A 16,227-nucleotide genomic window follows, 5' to 3' on the forward strand; every position below is an offset into this window, starting at 1 on the left:
TTTTTCTTACCAGCCCGATGAAGTTCTAAATATGAAGATTGCTGGATAAAAAAAATACCCTCAAGATATTGCACCAAACAATCATATACAATATTTCATTCTGACCTTGACCTTTGGATCTCAAAATGTATAACTTTCTCTGACCATTATCCAATATAGTGCTGGGTATGGGATCTGTCACTTGCAATATACTTCACTTATTCCATCTCAAAACCACATAATCAATATGACCTTAACCTTTCACCTTCTGACATCCAAATGTATAGATGTCCTCTGATCATTGTTCATTTAAGTGTGTATACTGCTTATAGTATTTAGATTAACATAGTGCACTACTAAGGCACATGGTAAGGCCCTCAAAAAGTAAAGTGTTCTTTGAAACAATAGAACAAATGACTACTCACTGCCAACTTTGAAAACAGTTCTATCATTATTACTGCATTAATCTAAAAAGGAAAAATTCCTAAACTACAATCTGTAGTCAAAAAGACAACTTAACGTTAAAATGAACTATGGATATAACACACCTTCATTCAGGTGCAAGCTTATGGTCCGAGTAGTGATAAGACCCCATCTGTCTTCATGCAGTGAAACAACAAATTAACTGTTGAGTGAAACAACAAATTAACTGTTGCAGTCAGTGGACATGATAAACTCTCTACATTTCCAGTAGATAATGGATCCCAAGAGATGAATAAAATCAGCCTTAATTCTTCTGTTTGATGTTTTAGTGAAGTCTTGCATGTCAAAAACCAACATTTTAAAATGTGTACATGTATCAATCATTTGATATAAATCTATCAAGTTTCTCATCCAATGTTGATTAGCATGCAAAAATCACAAAAACTACATTACCAAGGCATGTAATTTCAATGTATTATTTACCAAAAGGGTAAGGCAACACATTTTTAGTTTTCTAATCAAAATCAAACTAACATTTTTGTGCCAAATTCCTGTATGGATTATTTTTTTACTAGAAGCCTAGAAACACATTTCTATTTGGTACTGGTTATTCCTTTTCAATTCTACAACTGTGAACTAGTTTTAGGTCATGAAAAACTTTACACAATGTGCATCAAGTGATATGATTTGATGATTCTAGGCCTGAATAGTATCTAAGAAATACACAGTTTTTACCATATTTGGTCATAATTCATTATTGAGGTCACTGCAGTTTTAGTTCGCAACAAACCTTTCCCTTAGGACACTTCAACTTGATAATTCTAGAACTCATACCATCCAAGGTATAAGCCGCACCTGCAGGGTGTTGCTATATTTCATCATATCATTCTGTGATTTGGTTTTAGGTCACAATATACCTTCCCTTAAAGATGCATATTATCTACAGTCCCTGAATCATTCTATTTTCCCATTTTCTCACCATTCACACACCGTGCGTTAAGTGTGTGCTCACCATTCAGTTTGCTGTTCAAATACAGCTCATCTTCAAAAGTGTCAGCATTTGCTGACTGTGCATTCACTCATTGTTCAGTCTTTGTTCCTTCATTGTTATTTAGAATTCCGAAGTGAAAGGTTTGATCTCTTTAACAGTATACTCATGTTTTCTTGATCAAACAAGATACGTTTGTGAAACACTGATGTATGGCAGCAGAGTAATTGTGGTACCCAGAGAAAGGTCTATCATGAGCAATGCACATGTGAAATATGAAAGCCATATATATCACTAAGCATTCAAAAGTTATGGCTGAAGTTAAAGTTTTTGAAAAGTAGGTCAAATTCCCAAGGTGAAGGTAACAAGATCAAAACTTTTGGTACCAAAAGAAAGGTCTTGTCGTATGGAATATGAAAGCCTTAATTATTACCATCAATTCAATAGTTATGGTCAAGGTTAAACTTTTTGCAGACAAACCAAAAACTACATTCCCCCGAATCTCTGATAACGAGGGCATAGAAAGAAAATACTTCAAGGTGAAAAGGTTTTTTAAATTTATTAAAAAATGTTTTGAAATCATATCAACGGATACAGTTCAAATGTATGAATGTTATAATGAGTCAACAGGTTATGACTAGGCACCATACCTCATCATTTGATGGAATTATGAACAATCACAGTCAAAGATGCTCATTACAACTTCTTGAATTATCCATTAATTACATGTATTTCTTTTCTCATTAATTGCTGTTTGATTAACTGTATGCTAACCATTGTTTCCATCATGCTTGAAATCTTCTACATCATTTAAATAAATATCTTGTAAGAAACATAAATGCATATTTACAATGTCCTTGCACCAGTATATGTACAGATGCATCATCTTCTCAGGGCTCGCGCTGCCCATCGCATTTGTCGCATTTTGCGATTTTTCAGAAAAAAATGCGACAGAAATTCCGGAAATGCGACACGGACATTTGGTATTTTAGTATTCGCGCGCCATTTTGAATTTCAGCTGTTGGCATCCAAACAGCCTCAGGGCTAAAACAGCTGTGCAGAATGTGGATACCCTGTCGCATGGGAACAATAAGACTTAGGGGCGTCTTGTTTATTTAGCAGTTTACACAAAACAAAGGGTTGATCCTCTATGTGCAGGTAGGTGTGAATGAAATGAACTTTGCGCGTGCCAGTTGCCTACAGTACATATCGTAAATATAGAGATACCCGAGTCATTACTGGGGAGCTACCTGTTTTGTACTAGATGGAATAAAAAGCTTGTGATTGTGCACATAAGCCAGTCAATGGAAGATACTTCCGTGTTAATAAAAATATATAAAATTTAATTTGTCGGTTCATCACAGTACAAAAGCGATTTCATCTAGAAAGGTAAACTAGAATGTTCAGCTATATTTTCTAATCCATTTGACGTTAGTACAGTGTATAAATAGAGGAATGTTGGGAAATTGCATTATTCTTTAGGTCTTTAGTTTGATCTATTTAGAAAATGGCCATGAGGAAACGCAAAACAGTAGGTTCTTCTGAAATTGCTATCCTGTCATCTTTTGACTTCACATCATCTTAAGCCATTTAAAATTTGTTTCAGACTTCATAAAGTCCCTTCTCCTCTACATGATGAGATTCACCAAAGGACCACTTTGTCATTCTGGATTTCAAGATGAAAACAAGATTCTTCAGTGAAAATGTGATGTGAAACTATGATCATGTGTTATATATTACAGTAATTAATTTTCAGTAACTTTGTCATCAGTGACTTTTTCTAGACTGCAAATTTAATGAGTAATATATGTCATTTACACTACTAAAATGATTAATAAACATTTAGAAACTCATTTCTTGTCTTTATTTAATATAGCCAGTTTATATGCTATGAAATACTCCTATTTTTTTCTGGTATGAAATAGAATTGAGTCAACTTAGCCAAAAACAATATTTAGAAATAAAACCATGATTGTGCTGCAATGTCATCAGACTGACTAAAAAGCAATCTGCTGAAATACAATCGATTTTCACAATATCCTAATAATTATAGTGATTTGTGATAAAAGCTAAACAAAGCTATGTTGTATACATTGTGTAAGAATAATCAGAGATATGATATGTTGTATATGCCTCTTGAATAATATACATGAAATATAGATCTACAGTAAACGTGTATGAGTCGATGCACGCGCGTTAGGTTGCGACACAAAATTTTGGTCCAGTGTGAGCCCTGCCTTCTCTGAATATTTTACGAGGCTTTATTCATTTTTCTTCCTCCAGGAAGTGTTCTCAAAGCGATATAGCTTTTAATCTATTCTAATATGTCAGCACTACAAAATTTATTCATTAATTAAATCTACTTAATGATCTTTTTTCTTGCCTGATCAATGCAAACGGAAACATCTGAGACAATCCGAATAGACCAATCAGCTTGCATTCACAGATCGCCCACAGTTTACTTTGAATTCTGTCTGGACTCTGCGTTCGTTCACTATTGAACAAGTTCTACATTAATTCACACATCGTTCACTCGGTATTTGTTCACCGTACAAAATAGCTGCAGAACTATAGCTCTCGGAGAACAGTTCAGATCTGTCCCAATATTTTCTCAGAGAGCTATTTTTCTGCAGCTACGTGCAAGAAGGAAAGTAAAAAGTTTCAGGAACTGTAAAAAGGTTTGATGGTTCTAGACCTGAAAAGGTCCAAGTGATTATCTAAACAGATGCCCTCATGATACCTTTATATGGCCTGTCAAAGATGGGTGTGTGTATAAAGACTGACGATACTGCGATACAAGAAAATGATAACGGACAATAATTACTATAGGGCTCCTACATCTTTCAGTTTGATGTGGAACCCTAAAAACAGAAAAGCTTGATTCTACCAGATAGTTAATCAGATGTTTGAGCTACCTAATTCTATTTTCCCATTAAAATCTCGACATTTAAACCAATATGGTACAATGATACATACGGATCCGATTTGTTTCTTTTGGTGTCAGCTGGAGCCAGGCCTTTACACTGTTTGATCTGGATTTCCAGAGTACCAGTCCTGTAGTTATACTCCAGACCAAAGCAAATCTCCCCAGTAACCGGAATCTTCCCATAATCCACCTCACCAGCATTACTGTAAATACTTAGTATACTTTCTCGGCTATCCTACAAAACATTAAAAATTCAAAACAATTTCTTTTTAAATCAGGAAGTAACTTTAAATATTGATGTATAAAGAATATCAATTTCTGTTGAAAACTTTTTCTCTCTTTGTCATGAACATATTCAAATACTAAGAATATATCATCCTATTCTTGGTAAGAAAAAACGATAAAGATCTTTCAATGATCGTCCTGTATCCAGTCTCCAGAACCATAAAATCAAAAACTATTCCACACACATCAGCATCACATAGAAAACTATTCCACACACATCAGCATCACATAAAAAAACTATTCCACACACATCAGCATCACATAAAAAAACTATTCCACACACATCAGCATCACATGAACAAACTATTCCACACACATCAGCATCACATGAACAAACTATTCCACACACATCAGCATCACATAAAAAAATTTATTATACCTCAGTATGAGAAAGCCATGCAACGCGTAATCTGATTGGTCTAGACGGTCACGTGCAAGGGAGGACAAAACTTCATATCTCCCTCTCAAACATCATATTTCCCCATCATATTTACCATTTGGGCAGCCTCGTGCATTTTTCATAAATTTAATGTAAAGGTAGACGAAGTGTATTGTGACGTCACAATAAGTTCGAGTCATTGTACTTTCAAAGTTCGTAAGGCACAAAATATGCAGGTCTCTGATACACAGTTAAATCGCCTGGTTTTGGTTTTTACAAAAACATGCAAGTAAATCAACATTCATGGAGAATGGAAATACGCAAACTGGTTATCATATCACTATATTTCGGGTTTTTTAAAATCTTTTATATGTTGACGGCGCGGTGTTACCGTTAGGGCAATCTCAGCTACATACAATGTATAGATAAGCGGACTCCAATTTCAAACGCACTTTTGTAGTTTTGCTTTGTTTCGGTATAATAAACAATTTATTGCATGGATGTTCGGGAGATATGAAGATTTATTCACCCAAGAAAAATCATATTCCCCTCGGAGAATATGATTTTTCTTCGGTGAATAAATCTTCATATCTCCCTCACTATCATGCAATAAATGTATACTATTCCACACACATCAGCATCACATAAAAAAAACTATTCCACACACATCAGCATCACATAAACAAACTATTCCACACACATCAGCATCACATAAAAAAAACTATTCCATACACATCAGCATCACATAAAAAAACTATTCCACACACATCAGCATCACATAAAAAAACTATTCCACACACATCAGCATCACATAAAAAAAAACTATTCCATACACATCAGCATCACATAAAAAAGCTATTCCACACACATCAGCATCACATAAAAAAACTATTCCACACACATCAGCATCACATAAAAAAAACTATACCACGTACACACATCAGCATCACATAAACAAACTATTCCACACACATCAGCAACACATCAAAAAAACTATTCCACACACATCAGCATCACATAAACAAACTATTCCACACACATCAGCAACACATCAAAAAAACTATTCCACACACATCAGCATCACATAAACAAACTATTCCACACACATCAGCAACACATCAAAAAAACTATTCCACACACATCAGCATCACATAAAAAAAAACTATTCCACACACATCAGCAACACATCAAAAAAACTATTCCACACACATCAGCATCACATAAACAAACTATTCCACACACATCAGCAACACATCAAAAAAACTATTCCACACACATCAGCATCACATAAACAAACTATTCCACACACATCAGCAACACATCAAAAAAACTATTCCACACACATCAGCATCACATAAACAAACTATTCCACACACATCAGCAACACATCAAAAAAACTATTCCACACACATCAGCATCACATAAAAAAAAACTATTCCACACACATCAGCAACACATAAAAAAAACTATTCCACACACATCAGCATCACATAAACAAACTATTCCACACACATCAGCATCACATAAAAAAACTATTCCACACACATCAGCAACACATCAAAAAAACTATTCCACACACATCAGCATCACATAAACAAACTATTCCACACACATCAGCATCACATAAAAAAACTATTCCACACACATCAGCAACACATCAAAAAAACTATTCCACACACATCAGCATCACATAAACAAACTATTCCACACACATCAGCAACACATAAAAAAAACTATTCCACACACATCAGCATCACATAAAAAAACTATTCCACACACATCAGCATCACATAAAAAAAACTATTCCACACACATCAGCATCACATAAAAAAAACTATTCCACACACATCAGCATCACATAAAAAAAACTATTCCACACGCATCAGCAACACATAAACAGAAATTCAAAAAGTCCATACATATTTTGAACATATCAGGACCAAGCAATTTATTCAAATATTCTAGAGGAAATTGCCTTTAAATTTATAGATAATTCTGTGAAAATTGATGATACATTTACATACCGCTATCGTAGAGAGGAGGTTCCCACGGCCCGAAGAGGCAAGGGAGCGATGGGAAGCCACCAGATCATCTATGTCTGTCTCCTCGGATGAACGCTAAAAAAAGGATGGAAATTCACACATACAAAATTAAACACACATGGAACATGTCACAAATATCTAGATTACTGAGCTGTACCCAGAAAACTAAGTTATAGCTAGTTCCTGTAGTACCCTTATGTAAAAGTATTTAGAACCTCTATACGCTGACAAGAAATTGGACAACCAGAGTAACATAATCACTTCAACTTAATAGGTAAAAGTCTAAAAAAACATTCATAGTATTTTCATCCTAGTAGCCTTTTTCAACAATATGCTTTTAAAAATATACCCCTCCAGTAAATTTTAAAATGTTTTCATTCTTTAATAAATTAGAAATTATGTGACTAGCACATGAGAAGTATGTCAACGAGAAGTGTTGATGTGACTAGCACATGAGAAGTATGTCAACGAGAAGTGTTGATGTGACTAGCACATGAGAAGTATGTCAACGAGAAGTGTGGTAGTTCATATCCTCCAATATAAAATCGATTTCTTATATTGATATTCTTCTTTTATTTCTGTTGGAATTTCCAGCCGTTAGAGTAGGCGTACTATATCATTCATACATACATTGTTTACAAATACAGAGCATTCATCATCTCAATTTGTAAAGATATCAAAGGAAAAAACATTGGAATTGTAAATATTAGAAAGTAAATGACAAAAGATTACTATCAAACACAATTTTAAAATTTTTAAACTGTTTATGTCTTATACATAATCATCTTTTTAAAGTTTAACTAAACTATCTTACTAAAATAGATTTGGAAAAAAATCACTAATTTTGCCTCTAGTTATTAAATACCCACATATACAATTCTTTTCAATGGTACAGTATATTACTCATGACAGTTGGGAAATTTAATATCTATAGCAATAGAATTGTTGCACACAAATTGATCACTGACTGGTCAATAACATGAATGCATTTACAATATACATGTATTGGGTATACCTTCACTCTTCGCTAAATTAATATACCACTGTTGGACTTCTTTGTCCTGCAAGGTTTCCTCCATATTATAAATTCTAATTGTGTAATGTGTCATGAAACATATTCCACTCAGTCTGATACAGCAAACAAGACAATATGGAGGGAAGTCAAATAATCGCTATAGTGTCTAGTGAGTTGATATATTAAGGGACCTCTTCCTAAAACTGCTTGAAGCAAAATCAATACCTAGTCAGGATTTTGTAAATCAACATTGAAACGATCCACAAATGGGCCAATTTAATACTAACTCTGCAGTCACACTAATCATCTGTGTAATTTCACTTTGTAGAATTAATAAGGAGAAATTGTGTTATGTCTGTCAATTTCTGACTGCATATTTTGATAGAAGTAGAAAAAAGGAAAAGTGGAATGGCTTGGTCAATTCAATGAGAAGTGGGGGGGTGGGGGGGTGGTATGTGTTCCTTAAATAAGTCTTGACCAATGCAAAACACGTTTTTCTTTTTCATTTGGTGACTGACCTAGGAATAAAACTCCAGAGATGCTCATCATGTAGTACTTAAGAGATGTTTGAAAAACATTATATGCCCAACTCACAGCATACAGTATGACACACTAAAGAATCAAATTTGCATGGTAGTCTTCTTAAACAATATATTGTCGCCCAGTGTTGTGCATATAGTAAAATACACAAAATATGCTGAAGAAAGGAGTAGGATCACAGACAGTGACCTTGAGAAGTGAAGCATTTTTCAGTTATCAGTCAATATTAACCTTCATTATCATGGAAAGGTCTTGTCACAAGGAATACTCATCATGATGTGAAATATCAAAACTCTAGCACTTACTGTTCAAAAGTATTCAGCAAGGTTCAAGTTTCCAAAAAGTAGGTCAAACTCCAAGGTCAAGGTCAAAGGATAAAAAATGTTGGTACCCATGGAAAGGTCTTGTCACAAGGAATACTCATGTCAACTATCAAAGCTCTAGCACTTACTGTTCAACAGTTATTAGCAAGGTTAAAGTTTCCAAAAAATAGGTCAAACTCAAAAGTCAAGGGTAAACAAGATGTGTTTGTGAAACACTATTGCCCCTGATAATGGCCAATTCCGAAGATGGCCAAGGTCACAAGGACAAATAGCTTGGTACCAGTAGAAAGATCTTGTCACAAGAAATGCTCATATACAATATGAAAGCTCTAATATTTACCATTTAGAAGTTATGACCAGTGTAAAAAAAAGATTAAAAGTAGGTCAAATGTCAAGGTCAAAAGTTTTAGTACCAACGGAAAGGTCTTGTCATAAGGAATACTCATTCATAAGGAATACTCATGTGAAATATCAAAGCTCTATCACTTACTGTTCAAAAGTTATTAGCAAGGTTAAAGTTTCAGACAGATTTACAGAATAAAAGAATTACAGAATGACAGACAGGACAAAAACAATATGCCCCCCGATCTTCAATCTCGGGGGGGCATAAAAATGTTGGTACCCACGGAAAGGTCTTGTCACAAGGAATACTCATGTGAAATATCAAAGCTCTAGCGCTTACTTTTCAAAAGTTATTAGCAAGGTTAAAGTTTCAGACAGAATTACAGACAGGATGAAAACAATATGCCCCACGATCTTCCATCTCGGGGGCATTAAAATACAAATTCAGACTTGTTCTGTAACTTAATTGTTATGGCAAAGCAATGTACCAAATATCAAGTGAGAATCTTCAAGCATAACAAAAAAGTGTGAAAAACTGATAATCCATACTATTGTTCTAAGTCCAATGGTCATAACTTGGTGAAAAATCAATGGACCAAATCCAAATTCTAACTTGATCTTTAACTTGGTATGGCAAAGCAATGTACCAAATATGAAATAAATCTTTGCAAGAACAGAGAGAAAAAGTGTGGAAAACTGATTTGCAGGACTGACAGACAGACAGACAGACAGATGGAGTCCAAGCCTTTCGACTTCATTGGTAGGGGCTAACAAAAGAGACAAATTCAGGGAAATAGATTACACAGCTGTCAATGTGAACTGTAACTCTGACTAAATACACCACAGAATGTGTGTGAATTGTCATCAGTACGTCTGTTGATAAATTGTTACAAGACCTTCCTAACATTGTGCTATGAATTTACACCATATTTTTGGAATAATTGGCTGTTCCTCTATTTAGAATGCAGTGCTCATTTAAGTTCATTTTTTGGAAGAAACCTTACATTGGCCACATGGGGAAGAAAGTGTACTTACTTTAAATTGTAACTCAGAAGTTGTTCTTGTATTTACATCAGTGACTGTCAATAAAATGTTGGTGTATGTAACTTGACGGTATCCTTGTGTACTTACATCAGTGACTGTTGATAAAGTGGACGATGGCACTGAGAGTTGACTGAACGTGCTGTCTGTGCGGCGATGTTCTGGAGTGTTCTCTGTCGAAGCACCACTTACATGACCGCTGTCCTCAAAACTCCCAGACCCCTCCGAGCTTGCTCTCGGTGACAGACGTGAGAGACCTCCCTCTGCCCTTTCTAAGAAAAAAAAAAGTGGAAATCAATAATGCAGTTCTGTTTTAGAATTTTTACCTGTAACAAATTTCTTCCTCATGGTAAATACAGTCCTTTTAGTAGGCAAGGCGACTCTTAATCAACCCTCCCCCCCCCCCCCCCCCCCCCCATAGAATAGAATTACAAATCATAGCTGTAATAAGAAATCTGATGTTTATTGGAAAGGGTTAAAATCTGGGTTTACTCATTCTAGGATTTCAAACCTTTAAATTGTCTTTACAATGATAATCTTTAATCATCATGCAAGTTTTATAACCCAGAGAATATCTGCACTATCAACAAGCTGCAGTGAAGTTTTTGGAACACATACATGTCAACTTTCCCGATTTGTGCGGGATTCTCCCGATTTGAAGCAGTTGAAAAGGCAAATCCCGATATCCCGATCGGGATTGCAAAAATACCCCGAAATCCCGATTTTCTAAAAATATCTCCCATTTTATGACAACAAATCCCCATTTCCAACCGGAATTTGAAATCCCGCGTCATTTCTGAACTGGCCAATCAGAAATCGGGACAATAGTCAGCCATTGCTGTTTACATGTGTCGCATGGTATATATCGGGGTGATGTAATTTACCTGGTCTGCCTGTATCGGGGTGCTTATTGGACAGTGCTAAGCATGTTTTGAAAGTAATTAATCGGGACGGATTTCAAATTGACATATCCTTTACACAAACGTGAATGACAACGATATTAGTGTCACCATGTACCACCAAGCAATCGGACATTCCCGATTTTTTGCCTCTCGCTGACAGCATCCAAAATATGCAATAAGGTACGTAAAATATATGTTTTTCCAACTATAATAATATAGGCTATCCGAATCTATCTGTCTATAGCGATGTATTACATAGTCTATATAGTGTAGTATTCAATAGACTTTGTGATGCGTAATTAATTCGCACAAGTCTGTACTGAATTTTATATTAGCAAGTAGCTTTAATTTACAAGTAAAAACGTATATTTTGATGTGTTTTTTTTCCTGGTAATTATTTCAGATGTCATGGGTGCAAAGGTTTTGTTCGCAAACTTCATAGCAGGGCAGACTACTCCTTTTCTGGTTGCAATGCAGATTGTTCCACCAGACTCTGCAAGCCCATGTTTATAGACAACCAAGATCGCCTTTGTAGTCGTACCTAAATGCATGTGCTTCAATTTAAATTTTGATATATAGACCAGCCAATGTGTATATGGTGTAAAAGGATGCAACTTCAAGTATTATTTGATATTTGTATGTCACTTGTTGGAGAGGATTTTTTGCTGAATAGATAATTTTAATAAAATACTTATGTATATCTTTCAAAGTGTTTTTTTTTTTTTTTTTTATAGTTTTGTTCAAGTCAATGGTCAAACACACTTGGTGTTGTGTTAATGTATGATACATGTATAATGATTAGATTGATATTTTATTTGAAAAGACAAATATTTATTTTCATGGTAAAATGTCGTGAATTTTGAGCGTTGAAAAAAGGTCGTCGCGCGCAAAATCCCCCATGGGGATTTTCAAAAGTTGGCATGTATGGGAACATGTTCTCCAAACAATATCAAACACTGCCCAGGTTTTAATAAAGCTACAGCTATAATGTATATTAATTGTCCTTGTTAGCTTCTCATGGGGGAAAACACAGCCAAAGTGAAAAAAAACATGAAAAATATATAGAACAAAATTATACAATGCTAGAAGTGTAAAATGCACGCATGTTTTCTAGTGTGCTGCTGTTAGTGAATAGTGTGAGAGCTAATAGGTATTCATTATGTCCACCTCCCAGTTCTACTGTAAATCACCTGTTCCCACATGCAATGTCAGCATGCAGTCTCTCAGCAGACATACAGTAAATCCACATGCTTTGTGAAAAATCTGCAGGGAGTTTGATTACACTAAACTGTGAAATACCTATTAAAATCTACAGGGAGTTTGATTACACTAAACTGTGAAATACCTATTAAAATCTACAGGGAGTTTGATTACACTAAACTGTGAAATAACTATTAAAATCTACAGGGAGTTTGATTACACTAAACTGTGAAATAACTATTAAAATCTACAGGGAGTTTGATTACACTAAACTGTGAAATAACTATTAAAATCTACAGGGGGTTTGATTACACTAAACTGTGAAATAACTATTAAAATCTACAGGGAGTTTGATTACACTAAACTGTGGAATAACTATTAAAATCTACAGGGAGTTTGATTACACTAAACTGTGGAATAAGTTACCTATTACCTATTAAACTTATCTAAACAGTAAAGTATAAGTAAATCGAAAATCTAAATTTAGGTGAGTTTTTTTCAATATTTCAGTACTTAAAAGCATCACCTTGCATCTATTATTTCAAATAATGAACGTTTTCCAATATGAAAGGATGAATATAGGAAATCAATAATTAGAGAACCACATTGAAACATTTCATTGTTGACTAGGGTATTTTGCCTCAGATGACAGAGAGAGGAAGAAAAAAAATGAAATTATATATCCCGTAACCTGCAATCACTAACAGACATCACAAAGGCATCCCTAGTACCCACACGCTGGTCCAGGCAAACAACCTTGCTGATTGATTTTTTAACATATACTTCATAATCAAATGAAACATCAATGACCACGTCATAAGCTGAAGCATAATTCTTATTTTTAAAAAGTTCATTTTTGAGTTTCAAATTTGAAAATAATTTGTGGTCATTTGTAAAGTTTGACATTTTGTAGATTTTAACAATTATACACTTAATTGGCACAATAATGTTGCCTAATTTCCATGTTTTGAAGTGGTTCTAGGGAAACCTAAATGTGTCTGCAAACTTCAAAGCGGGCTGCAATGAAATGATATGACCAGCAAAATGAGAAAAAAATTAATGGTTTTTATTCACCTCTATGATCTTTACCTTTCACTTTACCTTTCGTGTTACACTTTGCAAAATGTTAAGTATTTCAGAAGCTCTTAAAATTTCTGAATAATGTTACTTTTACTTGTGGTCATTTCAATTCATGCAATTTGTAAAAGATGAGAAAGGGTACTTGAGCCATAGCAAGCACAAAATGGATACCTGAGTGTTCCTCTAGCTGAAGAACAGGGGCATTAGGAACAGTGGTTGGGAAAGAATCAGCAATATTCTGATCACCTTCTGACAGAGGCAGGGAGAGAGGAGCAGGGCCTAGTGTAGGGTCAATTTCCTCAGGAACTTTTGTTTCTAGCCACTCCTTCACAAGAAGGGGACTGGGAATGTCATCAGGGACATCATTCATGACTTCTCCCTGAACATCCGTCTGCAGCCACTCCTGAACTAACTGCTTACTTTTGTTTCTTTTCCTCACTTTATCAGTTTGACTATCTGGAGAAGAGTCTTGAATGCTGAGGTTGTCGCTGTTATTTTGGCTCTGAATAATTTGCTGAAGCAGAAGATCCTCACTGGTTTGTGATCCCTCCTCATCCAGACAAATTTCTGCATCCAAGGAAGACACCAGATTTTCAGTGGAGGTGATGGACCTATCAGCTGGCGATTCAGAGGTTTCTAAAGTTATCAATGCAATCTTGCTAGAAGCTAGCAGCATCTTGCCTAAACTGCTTTCTGTATTCATTTTCTCTTCATCAACCCCTTTTTCCACTACAGCAGAGTTTTGAGAAATATCTTTTTGATGATTATTATCTGAACCTTTCACAACCTTCATGTTTTGTTCATTACAGTCAGTAGAAGATTGCTCCATCAAACTTGAGTCTAATGCTATAGAATAGTTATTCATGCTGTTAGGTTCCATGCCTGTTTTTCCTTTACCATTCAGTTCACCAGTGGTTTCTCTCAGTGTTATATTTTCATCAATCCCTTCTGAATCATCTACTATTTTTTCATCTGACTGAAGGCTATCTTGTCTATCAATCTGCATATCATTTTCCACACAAAGTTCAACTGTACCTTCTATCAACAATGCACTATTATCTTCCTCTTGGATATCATGCAAATATGATTCTTTGATTTCTTCCAATTCTTCATTACTCTGGTCACTGCCATCAATCTCCTCTTGAATTACACTTAAAGCATCAGATTCTGTGCTAACAGATTCATCTGATTTAGCAAACGCTTTGCGGAGGAATGCTCTGTTCTGTGCATATGACTCGGGAACACTTCCAAACACTTTCTCATAGTCATCTTTTACAGTATCATCTTCAAATCTCCAAAGAAAAGAAAGATCATCATTTTTCTTTGATTTTTGTATTCTTGGTGTGACACTGTCTGCAAGCTTACCATCCTGTTCTTTACTAGCATGGCTATCATCAACAGAAAACCTGAACTCGTGGTCATCTCCAAACTCCATTTGAAAGCTTCTGCAATTTTCTTCATTGTCTTCTACATTTTCAGCGAGTTTCTCTAAATCTTTTTTACTGTCACTAGGTTTATGAGATTTCTTCATTCTCTGTCTAGGAGGCTTGCTTTTCTTTTCACTTGTTTCCAGGTCCAATACAGCCTTGTTAAAGATTTCATCAAAGTCATCCTCAGATGTTTCAACATTACCTGAGCTTTCACTGGTCCACACACTGTCATTCACAAATGCAAAGGTGTAAGTGTGTGGTTTAGTCTCCATCTTGCTTCCAGATAAAGGTGTAAGAGGAGAGAAACCAAAGCTCTCCACAGATTCAAACCTGTTTTTCCTGTCATCAATGGAAGACAACCTGTGTGTCTGAAAAAGCGAAGACTCCAGAAGTGAATCAAGGCTATCATGTTTTCCAGAATCATTTAAGCCACCATTTTTAATGTCAATGTCCTGATCTTTTGCTTGATCACCAATGGAGATTTCTCTTGCATTTGCAGAAACATCTTCCATGTATGCACTCTTTCTTTTTCCGAGGCCTTGGGCACTGTCATCCTCCAGGTTTGCTTTATGATCAAGAGATGTTTCATTTTTCTTCAATGGAAGATCATTTTCCTGATTGGAATCGGTGGAATCAGATTCCAAGTCTTCAGGGTTGAACACAATTAACTTCTTTGACATTTGATCTTCATCAAAAGGTCTAGCAGGTTTTGTCTCACTAGACATTGATTTGGCAGATTTGATTTCTTTAGTGAAGGTTGCCTTCTGTTGTACACATGGTAAATATTCTTGTTTTGATCCTGTGTGGTTTCCTTTACTTTCTATGACCAAGTGTTCATTCAAATCTGGACTCTCTTTCTGTTTCTCCTTCTTTGGTCTGGGTGATTTTTTGCCACCTGAAGCACGAAATTCCGATTGAGGCAATGTTAGAATGGATCTGGACACTTGTGCCAAGTCACTGATATCATACACCTCCAGGTTTAATTGACAGTCTTTCTCAATATCAAATAAAGATAAATCTGAAGAAACATTATCAGGCACATCACAAGCTGACATTTCAGATATTCTTACAAATTTCTGAGTATCAAAAGCCTTTTGGGGGATATTTTGTGATGGTAATAGGGATGACTTACTAGGAGGAAAATTGTTAGACGGGTCTAAATGGGAACTGTCCCACTGCCCCTCTCTCCCAAAACCTACACCAGTGTGATCACACCCAGGAGGTGGACCTATGAAATGAAAACATGCACACATACACTGTACACTCAAAATAATGAGAGAATAATAATAAGTACTGTAAGGAAATAATAGTCATTACATTCATGCATTTAGG

The 16,227-nt window shown here is 35.3% G+C and overlaps 1 protein-coding gene and 1 long non-coding RNA gene across 8 annotated transcripts in view; one reads left to right on the forward strand and one right to left on the reverse strand.

Moving 5' to 3' along the window:
* The window catches only part of LOC125674122 (uncharacterized), a 71,096-nt gene that overhangs the window by 13,791 nt on the left and 41,078 nt on the right, over positions 1–16,227 (reverse strand). For all 7 annotated transcript variants that reach the window (XM_048911171.2, XM_048911172.2, XM_048911169.2 and 4 more), the window contains 4 exons: positions 13,637–16,123; positions 10,374–10,555; positions 7,005–7,097; positions 4,367–4,551 (listed from right to left, as the gene is read on the reverse strand). In XM_048911171.2, the coding sequence (XP_048767128.2) occupies positions 4,367–4,551; positions 7,005–7,097; positions 10,374–10,555; positions 13,637–16,123 (2,947 nt within the window). The remainder of the gene's footprint in view (positions 1–4,366; positions 4,552–7,004; positions 7,098–10,373; positions 10,556–13,636; positions 16,124–16,227) is intronic.
* Positions 2,458–3,243, forward strand: LOC130052641 (uncharacterized). The gene is made up of 2 exons (XR_008801004.1): positions 2,458–2,548; positions 2,997–3,243. It is a non-coding gene; the product is annotated as an uncharacterized LOC130052641 (long non-coding RNA).

The sequence above is a fragment of the Ostrea edulis genome, chromosome 3, assembly GCF_947568905.1.
Source record: "Ostrea edulis chromosome 3, xbOstEdul1.1, whole genome shotgun sequence".
In the NCBI taxonomy this organism is placed as follows: Eukaryota; Metazoa; Mollusca; class Bivalvia; order Ostreida; family Ostreidae; genus Ostrea; species Ostrea edulis.